The 24,612-nt window shown below is 36.2% G+C and overlaps 1 protein-coding gene across 2 annotated transcripts in view; it reads right to left on the bottom strand.

Annotated features, from left to right (window-relative positions):
- DIAPH3 (diaphanous related formin 3) overlaps nt 1-24,612 on the bottom strand; it is a 495,444-nt gene that overhangs the window by 362,003 nt on the left and 108,829 nt on the right. For both annotated transcript variants that reach the window (XM_021929669.2, XM_021929670.2), the window contains one exon: nt 11,443-11,573. In XM_021929669.2, coding sequence (XP_021785361.2) covers nt 11,443-11,573 — 131 coding nt within the window. The remainder of the gene's footprint in view (nt 1-11,442; nt 11,574-24,612) is intronic.

A 24,612-nucleotide genomic window follows, 5' to 3' on the forward strand; every position in this document is an offset into this window, starting at 1 on the left:
GGATCTGACCCATGATCCAAACACCTCCCACCAGGCCCCACCTCCAGCACTAGAGATGACAATTCACCATGAGATTTGGGTGGGGACAGATATCCAATCTGTATCAGTCTGCCCTTAGCCCCTTCCAAATATCATATCCTTTTCAAATTGCAAACTATGATCATGCCTTCCTAATAGTCCCCCAAAGTCTTAATTCATTCTAGCATTAACTCAAAAGTCCAAAGTGCAAAGTCTCATCTGAGACAAGGCAAGTCCCTTCTACCAACAAGCCTGTAAAATCAAAAACAAGTCATTCACTTCCAAGATACAATGGGGGTACAGATATTAGGTAAACATTCCCATTCTAAATAGGAGAAATCAGCCAAAACAAAGGGGCTGTAGGCCATAGGCAAGTTTGAAACTCAGTAGGGCAGTCATTAAATCTTTTTTTTTTTTTTTATTGAGATGGAGTCTCTCGCTCTGCCACCAGGCTGGAGTACAGTGGCACAATCTCGGCTCACTGCAACCTCCGCCTCCCAGGTTCAAGTGATTCTCCTACCTCAACCTCCCGAGTAGCTGGCACATGCCACTATGCCCAGCTAATTTTTGTATTTTTAGTAGAGACAGAATTTCACCACATTGGCAAGGATGGTCTCAATCTCTTGACCTCGTGATCCGCCCACCTTGGCCTCCCAAAGTGCTGGGATTACAGGTGTGAACCACCGCGCCTGGCCTGCAGTCATTAAATCTTAAAATTCCAAAATAATCTTCTTGACTCCGTGTCCCAATCCAGGCCACACTGGTACAAGGGGTGGGCTCCCAAGGCCTTAGGTAGCTCTGCCCCTGTTGCTTTGCAGGGTGCACCACCCACAGCGGCTCTCAGGTGCCAGCATTGAGTGTCTGTGGCTTTTCCAGGTACAGGGTGCAAGATGCTGGTGGATATACCATTCCTGGGTCCGAAGAGCAACGACCCCCTTCTCACAACTCCACTAGGTAGTGTCCCATTGGGGACTCGGTGTAGGGGGTCCAACCCCACATTTCCCCTTGGCACTACCTTAGCAGAGGTTCTATGTGAGGATTCTGCCAGCCCTTACAGTAGTCTTCTACCTGGACACCCAGGCTTTCTCCATATATCCTCTGAAATCTAGGCAGTGGCTACCAAACCTCAACTCTTGCACTCTGTGCACCCACAGGCTTAACACCACATAGAAGTCACCAAGACTTACAGCTTACACTCTCTGGAGCTGTGGCCCAAGCTGGACCAGGGCCCCTTTGAGCTGAGGCTGGAGCCACAGTGGCAGGGAAGCAAGGAGCAGTGTCTCAAGGCTACAAAGAGCAGCAGGGCCCCAGGCCTGGCCCTCAAAACTATTCTTCCCCACTAGGCCTCTGGGCCTGTGATGGGAGGGGCTGCCAAAGGTCTCTGAAATGCCTTCAAGGTTTTTCCTTTATTGTCTTGGACATTAACTCTCCGCTCCTTTTTAGTTATGCAAATTTGTCTAGCAAGTAGTCCCTCCACAGCCTTCTTGAGTTACTCTCTGAAAAAAGCTTTTTCTTTACCATGTGGGCAGGCTGCAAATTTTCCAAACCTTTATGCTTTTCTTCCTGTTCAAATATAAATTTCTTTGCTCCAACACTGGAACATAGGCAATTAGAAGAAATCAGGCCACATCTTGAATGCTTTGGTGCTTAGAAATTTCTTCCACCAGATACCCTGTATCACTCTGAAGTTCAACCTTCCACAAATCCCAAGGGCAGAAGCAAAATGCAGCCAAATTCTTTGCTAAGGCATAGCATGCATGACCTTTGCTCCCGGTTCTCAATAAGTTCCTCATTTACATGAGACCTCCTCAGCATGGATTTCACTGTCCATATTACTATCAGCACTTTGGTCACAATTATTTAACCAGTCTCATGGAGGTTTCAAACTTTTCCTTATTTCCCATATTCTTCTGAGCTCTCCAAATTCTTCCAACCTCTGCCCATCACCTAGTACCAAAGTTCCTTCCACATTTTCAGATATTTTTACAGCAAATGCCCCACTCTTTATTACCAATTTTCTGTATTAAGCAATTCTTGCATTTCTATAAAGAAATATCTGCATCTGGGTAATTTCTAAGGAAAAAAGGTTTAATTGGCTCATGGTTCTGCAGGCTGCACAAGAAGCATGACACCAGCATCTGCTTGCCTTCTGGGTTGGCCTTAGGAAGATTGGCGGAAGGTGAAGGGGCAACAGGCACATCACATGGTGAGACCAGGAGCAAGAAAGAGAATGCGGGCAGAGGTGACACACACTTTTAAATGACCAGATCTCATGAAAATTCACTCACTATTGCAAAGACAGCACCAAATTCACTGGGATCTACTCCCATGAGCCAAACACCTCCCACCAGGCCCCACCTCCAGCATTCAATTCAACAGGAGATCTGAGCAAGAACAAATACCCAAACTATGTCAATTATTATTTATGAAATTTAATATACAATAGAGGCTGAAATAAACTGCACCTGTTCCTTTCAGACATATACCGCCCCCTCTAATAAAAGAACTAGAAATCCATCACCAATCTAAATGATAAAACTGAGTTTTACTCTTAAAAAGCTTTCTGAATCATAAAAATTAAAACTTCCACCTACTGTCAATGTGATGCCTTCCTTTGTATTAAGGCCTTTCTTCATGTATAGATATGTAAGGGAATACCAAGATAAACATCATCATTTTAAAAATCTTTTACTTAACTAACCTGGCAATACTCTAAGATATAATAACAAGCCCAGAAAATTAATCTAAGGAATAAACTATACTGATTCTTTTTATGTAAAATACTAATAGAGGCTTTAGTATCTGCAGTTCAATAATTTCTCTCATTTAAAATATTTATCTTTCAACAGAAACCAAAATATTCAGTTAATAGCTTCATACTGATAGCTGTAAAGCCATAAACACATACGGTTTGCATTCTCAGAAAACAGGCAATAACAATTAAAAAGAAAGAAAGTTTATTATATTCCACCTTTATATACATAAGAAACTGTAAAGTTTAACAGTATTTTTTTCCAAATTGTTTTGGCTTAACACTTTACCTTTTGTTGTTGTCTTTTAAACAGTAAAATGATAGTTTCAAAAAATTATGTTTGTTTTATTTTGCTCTGTTTTAAGAGGCAGGGACTCACTGTGTTGCCCATGCTAGAGTACAGTGGCTATTCACAAGCACAATCCCACTACTGTTCAGCATGCGAGTTTAACCTACTCTGTTTCTGACCTGGGCCGGTACATCCCTCACTGGGCAATCTGGTGGTCTGCTGCTCTCAGGAGGTCACCATATTGATGCTGAACTTAGTGTGGACACCTGACTGGCACAGTGCACCACAGTCCAGAATTTCTGGACTCAAGAGATCCTCCTGCCTCAGCCTCCCAAGTAACCGGGACTACAGGCATGTGCCACCATGCCCAGCTCAAATAATTAGGTTTTAGTTACATTTTCTCCTGGTTGTACTTAAATATCAGTAACGTAGGGTCCAAAATCTATTTTTTAATAGAGTAGCTGAATATAACTACTCTAGAAATATATGAGCTCTCGTAGTCATATGAAACTGTGTTAAAAATGAAGATTTTGGATTCTGTGTCACATTGTGACTTACTTTACATGTTAACAGAATTTTTTTTAAAAAGATAGTCAATCTTGGCCATTTAAACAGAAATGTATATTTTAAATAAACTGGGAGATATATATGGCAAATATATTTACCATGTATATGTATATATGCTCTGTGTGTGTATATATATGGCATATATAGATATAGATATTTAAAAAATAGATTTGGAGCATTTTACAATTCCAGGCCCTCTCAGGTCAACTATAAATTAAGCTGAGCAGCTCTTATTTACCATCTATAGAAGATACGTGTCTGTTAAAAGCAATTAATACATTTTCCATGTGTTCTTTGTTTACTGTTAACCCTGTATTCAAAGCCAAAGCTTTTAAGATACAGATACACTTTTAAACCAAATATTTATACAACATTTTGCTACATCTATAAACCAAAAAAAAAGCTATAGAATGAATGACAACATACAAAAGAGGCAGTCTCCTGCCCCTAGGGAACATTCAGTCTTCTAGAGGTCTCTTAGAGAAATGGTGCTAGATTTGGAAGGACTGTGAAAGCATGAGAAAGTAATCATTTGTCCTTTGAAAATATAAAGTTAGTACTTATTTGAAAACATTAATAGTTACTTTCTTCCAGGACATTTTTTTCATTAATATTTCATCAATCTGACATGCTTTTAGAAAGGACAGTCACATGACCTAAAATTCGAAATTTCAACAAATATTTATTTAATAAGCAATGCTACTCTGAATGGCAATTAAGAAATAATAGAAGGCATATTCAAAGATAGATGGCAGTGTCAAAATAAACAGGTAAAGAAGTATATTAATATCCTACCTAATACTTTTTGACTCCTTATTGGAAAGTACTCTTGAAAAAATGCCTTTAAGAGGTATACATAGGCACATCTCTCTAACAAAAACTCTGTTTAAAAAATGCATCCCACTAATGTTTTTAATTTACCAAAGGAGATGTTTCTATGACTGCTATGATGCACTATATTGCTGATTCCCTCATCCCAGCTACAGGCAGTTACACCAATGACTGCCAGGGACCATAACTATAGCACTTCCTGTGAGACATACTTCATCTCTCCTTTTCTATTCCTTAATACCTGATATAAAGCCCACTCGCTCCCTTAGCCTCATCCTGCTAAGACAGCACTCCCTGCTGAAGGGAACCTTCCTTAGATCACTCTTTTATTCCCTTGGGATTCTCTTGAGATTAATGTCCAATCATTCTTGCAGATTTTTAAATAATCTTCAATCTGTCAGAGTTTATTTTCTTTATAATAGTCTCACCATCTGGAATATAACATTGAGAATGTAATAATAATATAGTTAATATATCAAAGAAGTGGATATGCAGAACCAAGGCCCCTTAGGCAGCACTGTCTAATAGAATTGTTTACAATGACAGAAATGGCCTATATATATTGTCCAAAATGGTAGCCACTAACTACATGTGGCTCTCAAGCAAATATGTTGTGGGGTTTCTTTTTATTCATTTTTAGGTAACTAAATTTAAATAGCCACAGGCAACTAGTGGCTACCATATTGAATAACAGGAAAGAAAACAGAGCTGCCTGCATTACTTACCTCCATGTATCAATATCAAAGAGAAAGGAAGAAGAGAGAGAAAGAAAAAAAAAAGGAAAGGAAAAAAAGAAAAGAAATACACCCAGGAAAACCTTACTCTACCTGCCCATTTCAGAAATTATCACTACTAGTATCAAAATGAATCTGAATATATTGTTAATTCTCAAACTCTTTTTCACCTAAGGTGAATTTTTAATAAGTTTTTATAACTTGTTAATCTAAAATACTAAAACATGCCATGCAAATCTAAAAAAATATATCCAGAATGTAATAGAGAGAGAAAAATAAATGGAAAGTATTAATGATAGAATAGGAAATAATACAGCATAGAACAAGAAGTTCTAACATATACATAATTAGAAGGGAAAAGGCAATACTTGACAAAACAATGGCAAAATTTTCACAGAAAGATACCCATCATATTAAAAAAGCCAAAAAAAAAAAAATCCCTATCAGAAGAAAAAAGAAAGAAATCTCACGCAGACACGTAAAAAAAACTCTAGAACACCAAAGATAAAGAAAACATTATAGAACCAGACAAAAGAGAAAAGGCAGATTACATGGAAAGGAATTAGTTTTACTAAACGCCAAGTTCTCAAAAACAGCAGTGAAAGTCAAAAGAGAAAATAATATCTTCAATGTGTTAAGCATAGATATCTAAAACCCTCAATTGCATCTCAGTTGCATGCCCTAGGAAGACTATCCTTCCAAAGCAAAGGCAAATAGATACTTTGAGACATTAAGTATAACAACAACAAAAAATTGTGAGTCAACTTGACTAAACATCATTTTTTAAAAAGATACTTTCAAACAGAATTTTGCAATCACACTCTCACTAAGGGATCTTAACAATATACTTAAAGCAAAAATAAAATAATCAGGGGCAGCAAACAAAAATAAAAAAGAATGATGTATGTAGAAATATATATACATATACACATATTTATAATATGACTCAAAAATAGTAAAATCTAACTTATTAAAAGAAAACAGATACACTGAAATTTCACTCAAAACTAGCATGTAAGTAAAAAAGATATTAAAGTTTTCTTTGGTTCAAGAGAAGAGATATTGCTTACTTTTGTACCTTTTAAGTACATGCAAGTTAAATTTCTTTTTAAAGTGTGTTCATTTTAAATTTCTTTTGTAAGATTAGAAAATGATCATTTGTCTTCCAAATCAGTAAATGAGGAAAAATAAAATAAGAAATTAAATATCAATCCAAAAGAAGTTAAGGATAATAAACAGAAAGGATGAATATAGAAAAGGAAGAAACAGAAAGAAGAGATGAGGAGGAGCAGGAGCAGTTTGGATGATGAACCTGGAAAAAGCAGCGTAAATTAAAAATTCAAAATGAAACATCAGACATAAATTCCAACATATTTTCACAATTGATACAAAAAGTTAAAACTACCAGGTAAAGACAAAGATTATCAGATGAAATAAAAAATTATTCATATGCTATTTATAATAGATATTCCTAAAATATAAGGTATGAAAATGATTAGTTGGGAAAAATGTGAAAAGCTGCACACATCAAGGTGGATAAATCTGTGAAACAATATTGAGAGGAAATACAACTCTAAGAATAATGCATGGAAGATGATCCACTAACATACACTTCAAAAACATATAAAACCAAACAGTAGGTTAATTAGGAATACGTATATGCTAAAACTATAACTGAAAGGAATGATAAACCCAAAACTCAAGATAGTGGTTACCATAGAGTAGTGTAGGGAAGGGGTATTTAGGAATGAATGACGGTATAGGATTAAGAAGGGATGAAAGGAAGCTTCAAAGCTATAGGCAATATTATGTCTCAGCCTCATTAATAGGCAAGGAGATGCATGTTTTACTGTTATGACAAATTGTCTTTTGGAAATGTTTAATATTTTATTTGAAAATTTAAAGTAAGTCAAAGTATTAGCAACTTCAAATTTCTGATCTTGAAAGACTTCCTCAGATCATGTTGATAAAAATGAGTACAATGATCTCACTGCTTGTCACAAGTTTTTCTGTTTCTGTCTTTACACATGAACTAGATCAACTCCAAAGTCAAGATCTTCCGCCTGCTTTGTGTTTTTAAATTCCAGAAATGAAGAAAAAATAGATTCTAAAAATGACGTCATTAAATGGAATAATGACATTCAAAGGCCATTTATTTGTTTTCCTGTAAGCACACACATTTCTGCAAAATTTTCCAAAATGATTTTCTCAAAATTATAGTTATCAACTTAAGAATCTCTTTAGAAATCTAACAAAAATAGAACTTTATGATAAAATTATTCTTGTTAATTTGAAAATGAAAATGTTAACTATGATTAATGGAAAATAATGCCTAAAATCTCAAAACACAAAAACCTGATAAGCCTAGATTTTGAGACAAAGAATCTTGCCCTTGACAGGCACGTCAAATTGAGAAAATAAAGACACCTTCACTATATGCATATAGATGAGTATGATCTATAATGTTGCTGTCTACCTTTTTATGTTTCTAACCAAATGTATTCCATAATTCAAACATAATTATTGACTATGTCAAGATCCACTAAAAGTAATATTTGATAATTTGAAGAAATTGGTCTTTTCCCTGGTGTTCAGAACTAGCTCAAAACTGTCACCAAGAATACTAGATAATCAATAAACAACAAATAAAAGATGTTTGTGATCTCTACATCAAATCTTCATAAAGCAAGACAAATAATCTAGTATTTAGCATACTGGTTTTCACATAATTCATAGAGAGTAAAAGGCTGACATGGCTCACAATTGCTAAGCAGTTTCAGAAGTTGAAGAGTGGCTCTAAAAATATTACATATCCAGAGACGAGAGGGGAGAGGTAATTGGGAGTACGGAGGAATCTACTTTTTCCTTGATTTTTTTTTTTTTTTTTTTTTTTTTTGAGATAGAGTCTCACTCTATTGCCCAGGCTGGAGTGCAGTGGCATGATCTCAGGTCACTGCAACCTCTGCCTCCCAGGTTCAAGGGATTCCTGTGCTTCAGCCTCCCAAGTGGCACGGAGTACATGCATGCACCACCAAGTCCAGATAATTTTTGTATTTTTAGTAGAGACGGGGTTTTGCCATGTTGACCAGACTGGTCTCAAACTCCTGGCTTCAAGTGATCTGCCCGTCTCAGCCTCCCAAAGTGCCAGGACTATAGGCATTGAGCCACCGTACTCGGCCTTCCTTCATTTTTTATTTAAATAAATCCTGAACCTACACCAGCACCGGAAAACCATCAATCAGTTCAATTTTCTTTTTTGTTCTATTCAGACATTTTTAAAACTTTAATTTACTTAATGATATGACAGGTCTAACAATGATCTCAAAACTTGACAAAAATTAGAAATCCTTTTTCGTCACATACTGTATAAAAATTAAAAACTGATTTAAAGAGCAGGCACATCATAACTAACAGGAAAGTCCAAAAATTTGATCACAGGCATAAGTTCCCAGTTTTACATGTCCACCTAAGTCATTTATCTAATAGGAACACTGGACAAAGAAATATTCAAAAAGTATCATCTTGGGCCAGGCACAGTGGCTCATATCTATAAGCCCAGTACTTTGGCAGGCTGAGGCACGTGGATCCTTAGAGGTCAGGAGTTCAAGACCAGCCTGGCCAACATGCTGAGGCCTTCCTCTACTAAAAATACAAAAATTAGCCAGGCATGCACGTGTAATCCCATCTACCAGGGAGGCTGAGGCAGGAGAATCACTTGAACCCGGGAGATGGAGGCCGCAGTGATCTGAGATTGCACCACTGCCCTCCAGCCTGGGCAACAGAGTGAGACTCCATCTCCCAAAAAAAAAAAAAAAAAGGATCTTCTCAATTTTCTCTCTAAAAATAAAGTGGCATGATTTCAGAAAAAATTCTCCAATGATAATATTTTCTATTCCTTTCAATTAAAAAAAAAAAAGTACTTCATGGATAACATCATGGATTCCTAATAACATATTCTAGAATTGTGAATCCTTAGAGAAACAATTCCACCAGTTTCTAGTTTTTCTTCTTCAAATAAGGTTCAAATGAACCAGACATAGCATAATTTCCCAGTGTTTTTGGGTAAAATCACAATAATAATCCATTGTAAGATGCATGAATTCATATATACCTTCTATTTTGTTTTCCTTTGTTAGCACAGACATCTACTTTTGAGTAGATAAAGAAGAGGAGAATAATAATGGTAGTAAATAAAGGGTCTACTTCTCATTATATTAAAAAACTATGAATATTTCCTGTGCCCACTGGCAGACAGATAAATTGAGAAATGAGTGTGAATTGTCTCCCCAGTCAACCCCCAAATACCCTCTTCCTATGTTTAAATTCCACAGAAATATGGTGTGAATCTACTTTGTTCCCTCAAGCCCTACACCTGCACATACTACTGGAAAACAGCAGGTGCTCAGTAATTTTTTTTTCCACTCTCGTCACCCAAGCCTGGAATGCAAGATCCCAGCTCACTGCAACCTCCGCCTCCCAGGTTCAAGAAATTCTCCTGACTCAGCCTCCCAAATAGCTGGGATTACAGGTGCCCGCCACTATGCCCGGCTAAGTTTTGTAATTTTAGTACAGATGGGATTTCACCATGTTGGCCAGGCTGGTCTGGAATGCCTGACCTCAAGTGATCCACCTGCCTCGGCCTCCCAAAGTGCTGGGATTACAGGCTTGAGCTACCACGTCTGGCCAAATATTTTTTTAAATGAACATATTTTACAGGCAAAGATTAGGCTGGACACCAAAGCTCTTCATTTATGAATATACCTGTCAAATAAATTCCCTAATCCATTCTCAGTTTCTAATACTAGCCAAGGTAAGATTAAAGAAGGCTAAAATTAAAACCTCATTGTTTCAATCAACAAATCTTTATGGAGCATTTCCTGCATGCTAAACAGTGTGTCTGGTAACAAGAGGCAAATTACACCCATGAAGCCCTAGTTTCATGCCCACCATTAGTTTGCAGTCTATAGGACAGACTGGAAATGGCAAAATATGGAAAAATAAAGTTGAAATACAATAAAGTTTCTTTGTTTACTCATCATACTCCTTAGTTAAATGTCACTCAGTCTCACATCTCAGCAGTTAAGGTTGTTTTCTTTTAAATACTTGTATGGTCAAGGATTTCTGCATACTATAATCCAGCCACAGAAATCTCCAAAAAAGTAATAATCAGAGCAAATTCTTCTCCATATCATGAACCTCCAATTATAGTATGCAATTCTAGCTTTCAGAACACACACACACACACACACACACACACACACACAATGACTACATATACATATATTCTTATGCAGAAATAATCATTCATTTCTTACACAGTAAAAACCCAAAACCGATCTACAATCCTTGCAGCTCTGAAATTCTCTGATTCTGACTGTTTAGGTATTTCATAACAACTTCTGCTTGAATTTTTTCAAGAATACTCTTGTTTAGCCACTTAATTCCGAGTTAGCATATGGCCTCCGAATAGACTGAAATCTCTCTTTTTAGGCACCACAATTAACATACATGATATATTTCAGGTATATCTTCCTGGTTTTTGTTTTTTTAACAAGTCTGTCTCCCACCATGCAATAATCTGACAAGTTTAAATATGCCCAGTTTATAAAAATATATTTACATTGATTGTTAAATTTTGTTCACAATTATTTCTTAGAGGCACCAAAAATTAGCCCATTTCACAACTGACTTATGGAAACACCTATGGTACTGTTTGCATATAAAGTACAGGATACTCACTTAAATTTGAACTTCAGATAAATTTTTTTTTAGTGCGTGTCTAGAATTGAATATTTCTGGTTGTTCTGTACTTTTAGTTGGTAAATATAGCAAAACTAACCTATAGGGTCCTACAATGACATTTCCAACAACAGAAAAACTGAATTAGTGGTATTTCTTACTATATCAAATAACATCAGCAAGTAAATATATAATGACAAAATTCAGGGTGAAACTCAGTCATATTAAATCAATAGTTTCTCACATGATAGTTCTCTTTCAGAAAACACCTTAGGTTTCTAAAAATTCTATGGGGGAAAAAAGCTTTTCTAAAGTCCCTGAGCAATGTACCACTCAGTAATAAATGCAAAAGGTACTATTGAGACTATATTTCTTCCTGTATATAAATATCACGTATTCAGTTTGTACTTTAAGAAACTGTTGAGGTTTACCAGGCACAATGAAAAAAAATATTAAACTAAAAGAACACATTAATGACATCTGCCCTGTTGGTGTTCAAATAGATGAATTACCTCACAGGATTGCTGGTCAAAGACACTCGGAGAGACTCCAGGCATGTGACAAGTCTCTCATCTGCAGACCCCATTTTCAGCTCATGAATGAATTCCTGAGGTGAGATCTGTCGGCTTCTCTTAAGACTCCCCTATAAAATAAGTCAAAAAAATTTTTGATTAATACTGCATGGAGATTACCCATTAAAAAATAACAAGTTAATCCCCCTAACAGCATCACATAACTACTATAATTAGCACTATTTGGGCAGGGGTGGTAGATAATTTCCTTACTTCTGCCCAAAAATCTATAAATTCATAATCTGTGATATCCACAAAAGATATTAATATAACATCAGAAGGTGTGCAAATTGAAATAATTGCTTTCTCAAATGTAAAATGTCATGGAGAACAATTGTGTAATATAAAAAATATCTTAAAATACAGTAATATTTTTAGGCACACACAAACTAAAAGTCAATATAAGAACTATCCTATTAAAATTAGTATTCAAAGCAGCATAGAAAAGGCTGTTAGGTATTAATTCATTCAACTATTATAAGCCTAGTTTTAGGCACTACAGACAAATGGATTAACAAAAAGTGAAGTCTGGAAGAAATGCAAGCAAGAAAATAATAATTTTCAGTACAATCTAGTTCCTGTAACACAGCACAAAGAGACTCAAAGAAAGAACATCTAACTTGGCAGAACAGATCAGGGAAGCCTACATAACAGGGGTACATCTTCCTGGTTTTTCTTTTGAAGTAGGCATTAGGCAGGCAAAGAATGAGAAAGGAATTAACTTCCAGACCAAAACATAAAATGCACGTACACATGGAGAGAAAAACAAAAACATATGCAACTGAAGACAGAGGCCAGATCATGAAGTGATAAAGCACTACTATGCAACTAGCTCTCCTGGGGAGTTTTGGAAGGATCACTCCAGTGTGAAATATGAATTAGAAGAGTTAGAGTTCACTCATTATTCAACAAACATTAAGTACCTACTAAATGCTGGGCACTGTTTTAAGTACTGAGAATAGAGCAGGGATGAAAGAAGAATAAAAGATTGAACTTCCTACCTACATGTAGCTTTACTACATATGGGGAGAAATAATAACTAAAATGCATTGCACTGTAAATAATACACACTGTAGAGAAGAAGAAAAGCAGGAAAGAGAATAAGTAGCATCATATGAGACACGCAATTTTAAACAGGATGGTCAAAGAAAGCCTCAGAGAGAAGACTTCAAAGGACTCAAACTTGAGTGTTTAAATAAAAAGTCTAAAGGAGATAAAACAGCTAACCATGCAGATATAGGAAAAAAACGCTATGATGGAAGGGACTGTAGGTTTTACAGTCCACTCAAAGAACTTGGACTTTTACTCTGAGATCAGAAGCAGAGAGATCTGTTGAGAAGGTATCTATACAGCCTAGATAGGAAATGATGAGGATGGCGAACTAACAATAAAGTTCTGAATTATATTATTTAAATTACAGATTCACCATCCAATGGCAGGAAATGAATTGTGTAAGTTCAAAAGAAGATCAGGTGAAGTGGCAGGAAATTAGGTGTTTTTCATGTTTTTTGTTTTTATTAATTTAATATAATGTTATTCAAGAAAACATTCCCAATAAAGCAAAACAAATTAGCACTGTAAAGAAGGGTTATTTTTATTCATGTCAATATCAAAGTAGTAATTTAATAAAGAAGAATTCAATGGTACAATCTCAGAAAATAAAAGGGGAAATGGTGAGAGCTATGAAAATGAACATCCAATTATTTTTATCACAGTCACTGATATCATTCAAAGAACATATTCAACTTGCACCAACACAGCACTTATCGATGTCTCTTTTTGCTCTGAATTACCAAAGATTGATTGTTCAACAGAGAAAATTTGGAAAACACAGAAAAGCAACAAGAACAAAGGTGCCTCAAAATAAGTACTACTAATATATTTCTACATAAAGCATTTTTCTCATAGAGAGAGTATTAATACATTTGCATATATTTATATTTTAAAACATATATGATATGGTTTGGCTGTGTCCCCACCCAAATCTCATCTTGAATAGTAGTTCCCATAATCCCTACAGGAGGTAACTGAATCATGAGAGTGTTTACCTCCATGCTGTTCTCGTGATACTCAGTGAGTTCTCACGAGATCTGATGGTTTTACAAGAAGCTTTTCCCCCACCTTCGCTGTCACTTCTTGCCTGCTGCCATATAAGATGTGACTTTGCTCCTCCTTTGCCTTCTGCCATGATTGTGAGGCCTCCCTAGCCATGTGAAACTGTGAGTACATTAAACCTTTTTATTTATAAATTACCTAGTCTCGGCCAGGCACAGTGGCTCATGCCTGTAATCCCAGCACTTTGGGAGATCGAGGTGGGCGGATCACCTGAGGTCGGGAGTTCGAGACCAGCCTGACCAACATGGAGAAACCCTGTCTCTGTTAAAAATACAAAACTAGCCAGGCATCGTGACACATGCCTGTAATCCCAGCTACTCAGGAGGCTGAGGTAGGAGAATCGCTTGAACCTGGGAGGCAGAGGTTGCGGTGAGCTGAGATCGTGCCATTGCACTCCAGCCTGGGCAACAAGAGTGAAACTCCATCTCAAAAAATAAAAATAAGAGTAAAAATAAATAAATAAATTACCCAGTCTCAGGTACATCTTATTAGCAGTGTGAGAACAAACTAATACAATATACTTTACTTATTTAAAACATCATTTGATACCTATTGTTCTATAGGCTACTGTTATCTTTAGGCAACACTTCATGAACATATTCCAATGTCAGTACATAAGCCATAAAAAATATGACCTCTTCCTGCCTACAGACTATTGCATTACTTACTTAATTAGTCCCTGGCTCTTGGGCAAGTAGGTTGTTTACAATTTCTTGATACCATAAATTTTTCAAGTTTCCTGTGCATGCTGTCAGGCCAATATTTTTATCCAAAAACATAGCAGTAGAGGTTAACTAGATGATCTCTTGTAGCCCATTCCAAATTTATTTCGGAAAAACTTGCAATTCGGCTAGGATCAAAATAAACTACAACTGAATAAATAGATTTTTTTCTTCAACAATAAGTAAGCTCCATGTAGCAAATACTTTTTAAGTATGAGAATAACCAATAAGTGCACGTGGATAAGAATAAAAGTGGTATTAAAGGATAAAAAACAAAAACCACCTATCCTACATCTTAGCCCTGTCTCACAAAGACAGTAATTCCTAATTCCTTTAACAATTTCTTCTGATAGTTACTTAATATGTCTAAATAATGTGCCTGATATTTTTAGATTTCTAAATATTCATTATTACCTTTGATTTGTATTATGAAAAATAAGGATTTTAATTATCTTAAAACATTGGAACCTCTTCTCTTCCATCTCCTGAATAGCAATAAACTCAATTGAATCAAAAGATGCCATTCCATGAAATGAGAGCTAACTGAATCCACATTTTATAAAGTCCTTACAGCTACATCCCTACAGAGATGAGTTCAGGCATCCAAAAATCTTTTTGCTTTAGTTCATTTTATCATCACTCAACAGGATATTTTATGTCCCAATCATAAAATCACCCAATTACTGTAAGGATATGAACAGACACTTTTCAACAGAAGACATTCATGTGGCCAAAAAACATTTAAAAAGCTCATTATCACCAGTCATTAGAGAAATGCAAATCAAAACCAAAATGAGATATCATCTCACATCAGTTAGAATGGCGATCATTAAAAAGTCAGGAAACAGCAGATGCTGGAGAGGATGTGGAGAAATAGGAACACTTTTACACTGTTGGTGGGAGTGTAAATAGTTCAACCATTGTGGAAGACAGTGTGGCGATTCCTCAAGGATCTAGAACTAGAAATATCATTTGACCCAGCGATCCCATTACTGGGTATATACCCAAAGGATTATAAGTCATTCTAATATAAAGACACATGCACACATATGTTTATTGCAGCACTGTTCACAATAGCAAAGACTTGGAGCCAACTCAAATGCCCATAAATGATAGACTGGATAAAGAAAATGTGGCACATATACACCATGGAATACTATGCAGCCATAAAAAAGAATGAGAAAACCAAACACCCCATGTTCTCACTCATAAGTTGGAGTTGAACAATGAGAACACATGGACACAGGGAGGGGAACCTCACATACCGGGGCTTTTCTGGGGTTGGGGGCTAGGAGAAGGATAGCATTAGGACAAATACCTAATGTAAATGATGGGTTGATGGGTGCAGGAAATCACCATGCCATGTGTATACCTATGTAACAAACCTGCATGTTCTATACATGTATCCCAGAAATTTACATATTTTTTTTAAAAAAAAGAAAAAAGGAAATACCTATAGATAAAACTACAATACATTTGTGGAGAGAAACTGAGGACAACCTATAAAAAAAAACATGTCATACCATATTCATAGATCAGAAGACATAATTTTATTAAGAAATCCATTAAGTACATTTTCTAAAAAAAAAAAAACCCATAGATTCAATCAATGATTATTGTCAAAATCCCGTTTTGTAGAAATTGAGAAGTACATCCTAAAATTTATATGAAAATAAAGGAGAACTAAAATAGGAAAAACAATTGTGATAAAGAACAAAGTTGGGGGGCTTACATTATCTGATTTCAAGATTAACTATAAATCTATAGTAATCAAATTAGAGTGGTACATGCATCAGTGGAATAGAGAGTCCAGAAATATAACATATCGTCAACGATTTTCACAAAAGTTTCCAATGTAATTCAATGGCGGGAAGAAGAATCTCTTCAACAAATGGTACTAGAACAATTGGACTTTCATATGAAAGAAAGTGAACCTGGATCCTAGACCTAAAAGTAAAAGCTAAAACTATAAAACATCTAGAAGAAAACAGGTAAAAATCCTCCCTGCCTTGGAGAAGGAAAAGATTTCTTAAATAGGACACAAAGAGTACTAGCTATAAAACCAAAATATTGTACCTCATTAAATTCAAAAGTCTCTTATTAAATTAGTTTCAGTAAGGAAATGAAAGGTAAGCACAAACCAGGAGAAAATATTTGCAATACAGTTAAGAACTGTATAGAGTCTGAGATTTCAACTTACATACAAGCTAAGTTAGCCTGTTACTATTTCACAGATGCTAGCAGAAAACACAAGACTCCTGGATTAGAGACAAAGGACTTTATTATGCATGTATTGGGTCCCTAACCCACCAAATCACACGGGGACAATGCAGGGCCCATGGTGAATGCCTGCACATGCAGTGGATTGCATCATAAGAGAAGAACACTGAACTTGGGGTACTCACCATTTTTATAATGAGCAGTAATAGGCATGCTCATTGTGCAGAGGGAGGCAAAATCTCGCCTCTCCAGGCTACTCACTGCAAATGCAACTCTGAAAATGGGATGAGTAAAGAGCAATCAAACTTTGCATTCTTGGAATAGCCAGCAAGATGTAGGGAAACTCAGGACCCATGCAACACTGCCTCTCCCAATGATACATTTCATAAAGGACTAGTATTCAGAATAAAGAACTCCTATAACTCAATAGTAATAAGACAAAGAAATTAACAAACAGATTAAAAATTTCATAACAGAAGATATGTGAATGGCCAATAATCACATGAGGACATGTTCAAGATCACCTGTCAGCAGGGACGTTCAAATTGGAACCACAAATGAGGGAGTGCTACATAGTCCCTATAGTAGTCTCCTAGAGTAGTGAGAATTTGATACTCCTGGAACTCTTCTGCACTACTGGTGGACATATAAAATGAAACACCCTGGAAAATGTTTGTTTCTTTTAAGTTAAATATACATTGCCCATATTACTCAGCAATTGCACAGTTAGGTGTTAAGTAGGAGGAAAAAAATGAAAAAATCTACAATGTATGGAATACCTTTATTCTTAACAGTCAAAATCTGAGAACAACCCAAGGATTCATCAACAAATTATAGTACAACCACACAATGAAATACTATGCAGCAATAAAAAGAATTCACTATTGATAAATGCAACAAGACAAAGGAATCAAAAAAGTATGCTAGGTTGAAGTAGCCCAAACAAAATGTACACAGTAGATGGTTCTATTTATATGAAAAACCAAAACTAACCTGTCAATCTTTTCTCTGGGGCCATTACAATTCAGGAACAGAACCAGAGCTATTAAATTTGGTGTGTTTGGCTGAAGGATGGGATAAAAAGGAGGCAACATTTTAAACAGGGCAGCAAGTAGATTTAACCAATAAACTAGGAAAGACAGACTAAATCCACTAGCTAACGATAATTACTTCAGCAATATTGAACTGTCCAACTTGAACAGTTTGTTGCCTCAAGGATTCTGCATTCCCACCTGAGAATCCTGCCTCTAACATACTCCCTTACCCTTACCCAAACCCTCACCACCACTACTACAAGCCTTACTCAGGCCTACTCCTAAACATTGGTTAGACCTGAGCTGAGAGTGACTTCCCATAGAAGGCCTCTCGTGAGCACAAAACAAGTCCCTCCCCCCAATCTATGGATTCATTTTTCATAACTCTTATTCTATATTAAAAAAACTTTCATTATTACTTATTATTTAAAGGATATATTGAACACCTATTGTGTGCCAAGTACTGTTTACATGATGTAGACACAGAAGTGAAATAAAAGTCAAAGATGAGTCCTAGGACTTTGGTCTATGCCAAAACATGTTACCATCTACTCAGATGGGGGAGATAGAATAAAGAGAGTGAGTGATGGGGAAGTAGCTATCTAAGAACCTCTAGAGAAAATATTATCTTTTGCTCTAAGAAAATAACGCTTGTGAGGCTAAGCGTGGTGGCTCATGCCTGTAATTCCAGCACTTTGGGAGGCTGGGGCAGGAAGATTGCTAGAGGCTAGGAGTTTAAAAATATACTGGGCAACATAGTGAGACTCTATCTCTACAAACAACACTTTTCTTAATTAACCCAGCATGGTGGTGCATGCCTGTAGATCTAGATACTCAGGAGACTGAGGTTGGAAGATCACTTGAGCCCAGGAGTTTGAGGTTGCCATGAGCCATGATCGCACCACTGCACTCCAGCCTAGGCAACAGAGCAAAACTGTGTCTCAAAAAAAGAAAAGACAGAAACAAAGAAAATATCACTTGTGCAGAGACTAGAATGAAGAGGAGAGGACATGGGAAACCTGAGAAAAAGCACTTCTAGCCAACAGAAGAGAAAATACACATTCCTTGTGGCAGGAATGAACTTGGCATATTTAGAAGACAGTAAGAAGACTCAGTGAACATGATAAGAGTTACAGATGACAAGGACTGATCCTGTAGGCAGGCAGCTGAAAAACTACAGCCTGAGTGTCAAATGTTTTTGTATGATCTTTGGGCTGAGAATGATTTTTACATTTTTCAAATGCTTATTAAAAAGAAGAGGAAAAGAATGAAGAGGAGGAGGAGGAAGTAGTGAGGAAATCAGAAGCAACAGCAACAGCAGATGCAACTGAGACCATATGTGACAAAGTCTAAAATATCTACTGTATGGCCATTTAAGAAAAAGTATGCCATCCCCTGATAGGATCTTATAAACTATGGTAGGGACTTTAGGTTTTATTCTGAGTGGGATGGATAAGTATTGGAGAGCTCTGAGCATGGAAAGTATAAGATGAAATACACATTTTTTAAGGATTTTTCTAACTACTATATGGCAGCAGACTACACATGGCAAAACATGAAACAAGGTCAGTTAGAAGACTACGGCATTGTCTGGTCAAGAGTTGTTGGTAGCCTGGCATAAGATGCAGTGATAGAAAACATTAGATGTCCTCAATATGAAAGTAAATTTTCAATGTACAGCAGACAGGAGGCTGATAGTTTATATGTAAGAGTGAAAAAAGGAAAATTTGAAGATGATGTCTAGGTTTTTGTTCTCAGCAAGTAAATGAATGATGTCTACTGATCACCGTGACCTTGAAAAGACCAGTTTTAGCAGTGGATTATGGATAAGCCTGATCATAAATTCAAGAAGAAAAGCAACAAGAATGGACAACTCTTAGATTTTCTGTAAAGGGGAGAAAAGAACTGGGTGCAGTGGCTAGAGGGAATGCTGGGGTATGATTTTGGGGGAGTGGGAAAAAATACATATATATATGGTAATGTTTGCATGCTGATGAGAATGACCAAGTAAAGGAAACAAAACTGATGCAGGGAGGTAGGTACAGGCTCAGAAAAACAAACAAGCGGTCAGGCAAGGTGGCTCACGCCTGTAATCCCAACACTTTGGGAGGCTAAGACGGGTGGATCACCTGAAGTCAGGAGTTTGAGGCCAACCTGGCCAACATGGCGAAACCTTGTCTCTACTAAAAATACAAAAATTAGCCGGGCATGGTGGCACATGCCTGCAATCCCAGCTACTCGGGAGGCTGAGGCAGGACAATTTCTTGAACCTGGGAAGCAGAGGTTGCAGTAAGCTGAGATCACACCATTGCACTCCAGCCTGGGCAACAAGAGAGAAACTCTGTCTCAAAAAAAAAAAAAAACAAGCAAACAAAAACCACTTGAGTAGATGACAGAGGATGTGCCCTACTACACAAGGGGAGAGACTGACCTTATACAGCTGCAAGGAAAGTTTATCACTGTAAAAAGAGCAAACGCAGAGTTTAAGGAAACAGATTCTGGTACACTGTCAGATCTGATGATTAGAAAGTGAGGTATGGCATTTCTATTCTGATTACATCAACATTCTCAGTGAAAAAAGCAGCAATATAATCAACTAAAAGTGAGAACGCCAAGCTGAAGGTAGGAAATTGTTTTCAGGAAGTAAAGAAGTGCAATAAAAAGGGTCATGTGGTAGGATATCTGAGCACTGTTAAGCGCTTGCTTATTAACTGTGGTCATTCAAAAAAGACTAGTCAGTGTAGCAGCTACCTGCTTCCTCCCAGATGCATGCTGTGCTGAGGTGCAGATGCAGAGGAGAGGGGGCAATTTAGTTTAACCAAGGGCAGGATTTATATGAACAATGAGGCAAACGAACTGATGGTTTGTGTGAGAGTGAAGATCTGAGGGTGTTAAGTATATAAGGAGAGAAGTAAGGGCATGGCAGGAACAGGGAGGTGACGAACATGAAAAATGTAAAGTCAATGGGTCAGAATTGCCAATGGGGTTGCACAATTCTTAAAGTGAGGATACCAAGTAAATAGGAAAGATAGACAGTGCTCAGGAAAGCAAGTCTGTAAATCATATTTAGAAGTAGTATTTTACTGTCCCAGGTGGCTGAGACTGGGTGAAAAAACAAAGTTCACTAGGAGTGATAAAGTCAAGTAAATGAGAAAGTGGAATCTTGGACAGATCACCAACGTGAATAATGAACTTATTAGGGATGATAGAAGTGGTAGTAGCATAAGGAAAAGCAATCAACTAGGTAGCCCAGTCGTCAAGGTATAAGAAGTCTGTCATACATGCCAGCATCTCTGTGTGATGCCATCTTCTCCACTAGAACAGGGCAGTGTCTGCTTCTGCCTAATTCATCACTGTATTACCAGTCCTTTGCAAAGTGAATGGCGTTCAGTGAATGAATAAGGTTATAATAAAATGGAAGGTACACATAGACTAAGGGTTAAAATAAGAAAAGAGCCAAGGCGGGCGGATCACCTGAGGTCAGGAGTTCGAGACCAGCCTGGCCAACACAGTGAAACCCTATCTCTACTAAAAATACAAAAATTAGCCAGACTTGGTAGGATCCATCTGTAGGCCCAGCTACTTGGGAGGCTGAGGCAGGAGAATCACTTGAACCCGCGAGGCAGAGGTTGTAGAGAGCCGAGATCATGCCACTGCACTCCAGCCTGGCAACAGAGCCAGACTCCATCTCAAAAGAATAAAAAAGAAATAGTAATAAGAAAGAAGAAGATAAGTCACACACAACCCTCAAATTAAACAAATAGGAAATAGACCAGAGAGACTATTTTTCAACACAATTAACTACCTTTTATTATATTACTATCCAAACACAGGTATAAAAGAAAGGAAATTGAGGGGAAAAATATTATATTACAAGAATAATCAGAAATACTCCTTTTAAGAACAGCTCTTGTATTTCATTTCACATAACTTCAAAGGAAGAGGGAAGTACAGGGAAGGGGGAAAGGATACTCACGGCTGCATATCTTTAAGTCCATTAGCCATGAAGATGAAAATACTTAGAAAGCTTTATCCCCTGTGGTATCAAAACACATTAGTGAGATAAGGATGTCTGCCTGACATCACAAAAATTAGAAGGATATTTATCCAACATAATTTTTAAATCTCTTTAAATCCCTTAGCAAATTTTATTCTAAAATACCAAATGCAGGATAGAAAGAAAAGTACATAGATTCCTCTTATCATATTCTTTATTAAATGTATTCTAAGATAGAAAAAGTAATATACCCTTTCCCATACTTATTTCCCTTACCGTTTCTGTTTGTCTAAAACTAAACACTCTTTCTTTTGCTAGGTAACTATTACAGGTAATAGTAACCCTCACCTTTGACCTGTCTTGAAAAGATTATTTTGTCCCTATCTAAATGACTACATTTCATCTCAGTTCCGGTGTAACATTTATTCAGTATATGTTCACTCACTATTCTATCTCACTGATTTGCTTGCATAGAAATGGTATTTGGAATACCATTTCTATGACAAAATAAAAATACATTGAATTTCTAGTTACCAGTTGATTTTTGAAATAACCGAATGGTATTTATACAACCATGAAGAATCTACCATTTATTAATGATCAGATTTTTAAAACAAAAAAAGTTAAAAAAAAAAAAACACTAAATCTAAAATATCTACACACTCTGAAAGAAGATGATACAGCATAATGCCAATATCGATCAGGACAATGACCTTCTTTATCTGCCTAATAAAGTATCTAACATATGGTAGTTGCTTAAAGCAAAAGTTTGCCTAGAATATCTGTGATATCAAAGGAGTCAGAAATTATATTCTTAAACACTACTCCAATCACGGTAGACTGTTTTCCAACTCACTAAATGATACCTTATTTCTCCCAGATAATAGCCTATACCAAAATTCACTATGCAACATCTTCAACTGCTGGTGTTAGCTTAATCATTAAATCACACTTAAACCTATTAAAAAAAAAAAAAAAAGCCAGCATTTTTTTTTAACATGAAGGCCTATAATATATAGCCTCTAGAGATTAAAATATTAAAATATCAGAGAACTATAATAGGTTGAACTTTAATTTTTATGTGAAGTTAGTTACTAGATTCTAGATCCTTCTCCATAACATTTACTTTGTAATTTTAAGCGAGTAAATTAAAGAAAACAGAAAAATGTTATCTACATAAAGCCTAAATAGTGAAAAAGCTTACGTTCTCAGAGTGATAAGAAAGTTATATGCACTCTTGCATGGGTATATGTGTCTATCTCTATGCCTGTAGGTTTCTATTTAAGTCAATAAACATTAATTAACTGCCTCGGTTTTTCTTTGGTTTTGCAACTGCTGAATTCCCAGTACCTACTCAGGTGATGAGACTTGTGAAGAAGAATGAGATGATATGAAATGTCAAGACTATTTAAAGAAATAGTTTGCACTGATAGGGACAATATTTTAAGAAAAGAGCAGAGTCAGCACAGTACAAAACAAGGGTAAGCACACTTGCCGCCAAGAGGATAATTATAATCTAAATTACTACCATGCATATCACTATTAAAATGCATTGCGACTATTTCCTTGCATTTTACAAATGATTTCAAGCATCTCTAATGTAACTGATCAACAGAAACTCTAAGCTGTCACTGCTGTATGAATAACTCATTTTCAGAACACATACAAACAGATCTCCAGTGCCAATAAAATCTGTTATTCACAGATAATTTTATACAAACACATAGTAGAAACTATGAAAGCTGAAGAATATTGCAGAAAGGTGCATTCACCAACAAAATAAAGTTTAGCAAGGAATTCGCTTAAAGAGTTACTTGGCTTTTTAAACAAACATTTAATGAGTATCATTATGTGCCAAAGACTCTGCCTATAATTTGGAAGCTGGTTATAGGGTACATTAAAAAGCTTAAAATTACCAACCCTATTTTACCCAAGAAAAAAAGATAAAGTACAGAAAATATGCTACTTCCCTCCCTTTTCACTTCTAAAATATCTCTATAAAGAATAATTATAATGATCTAATACCAATTTTAGACCCTTAGAAACTAACTTGAAATAACAGAAGAAATTTGACACACAACATTCTTTTATTATCCATCAATATTTAACCAGCATGACCTCTATTCTAATGGAAAAGCTTTCCTGCATTGGCCCATTGCCTTCAATAAGACAGTTGATTATTTAGACTATTTTACATATTTAAGAAGTGTTGCTTCAACTGTTGAATGCAGTACTCCACTGTTCTAACACTTTTACCTGCTTACCGTGACCAGAACTGAACTATTGTTTTAGCTCTTAAGCCTCAAAAAGGATATACTATACAGGTAACAGTCAACTGTTTCTTCCATAGCCAGAGAATACTAGTTTAAACAAACCATGATGAACCACATAATGGAGTAGCATGCAATTATAAGAAAAACAGACAATATCTCTATGAGCTGATAAAATCATATCCTAGAAATCATGTGTAATGGTAAAACATGCCAAAGAATATCTACAGTATATTACCTTAAATTTATGAAAGAAAAAAATGAAAAAATACATGTATCTCTTCATTTGTGCAAAAAGACACAGGAAGGAACAAGGAACTAATACAATCATATACCTTCGGGGTGGATGGGAATATGGTAGAAAAGATGGGGAGAGAAAATTTCCAGAGAAGAAAGGGGGATGAGAGACTAAGCGACAATTTTTTTGCATAGGTATTTTTTGTGAAGTTCTGACTTTTTTAGAATAGTCCTCTTTGTATAGTTCTGACTTTTGGAACTATGTTAATGTTTCATATACTTGAAATGAGAAATATTAATATCAGAAAGAGAGGAAGGAAATCTTAAAAATCCAAACACAAGAAACCTAATTGTATTTCAAATGAATAATAATGTCTGAGAAATAAGAATATAAAAATATGGAAGGCTAGAATGATCCCTGTAATGTTAGACTCTAACTGAAGATTATCAACATGAACTTCGGGTTTTTGAATATATATATAATATACCTATATTATCTATTGTCTATTTTATAT

Source organism: Papio anubis, chromosome 15 (assembly GCF_008728515.1).
Source record: "Papio anubis isolate 15944 chromosome 15, Panubis1.0, whole genome shotgun sequence".
NCBI classification, from domain to species: domain Eukaryota; kingdom Metazoa; phylum Chordata; class Mammalia; order Primates; family Cercopithecidae; genus Papio; species Papio anubis.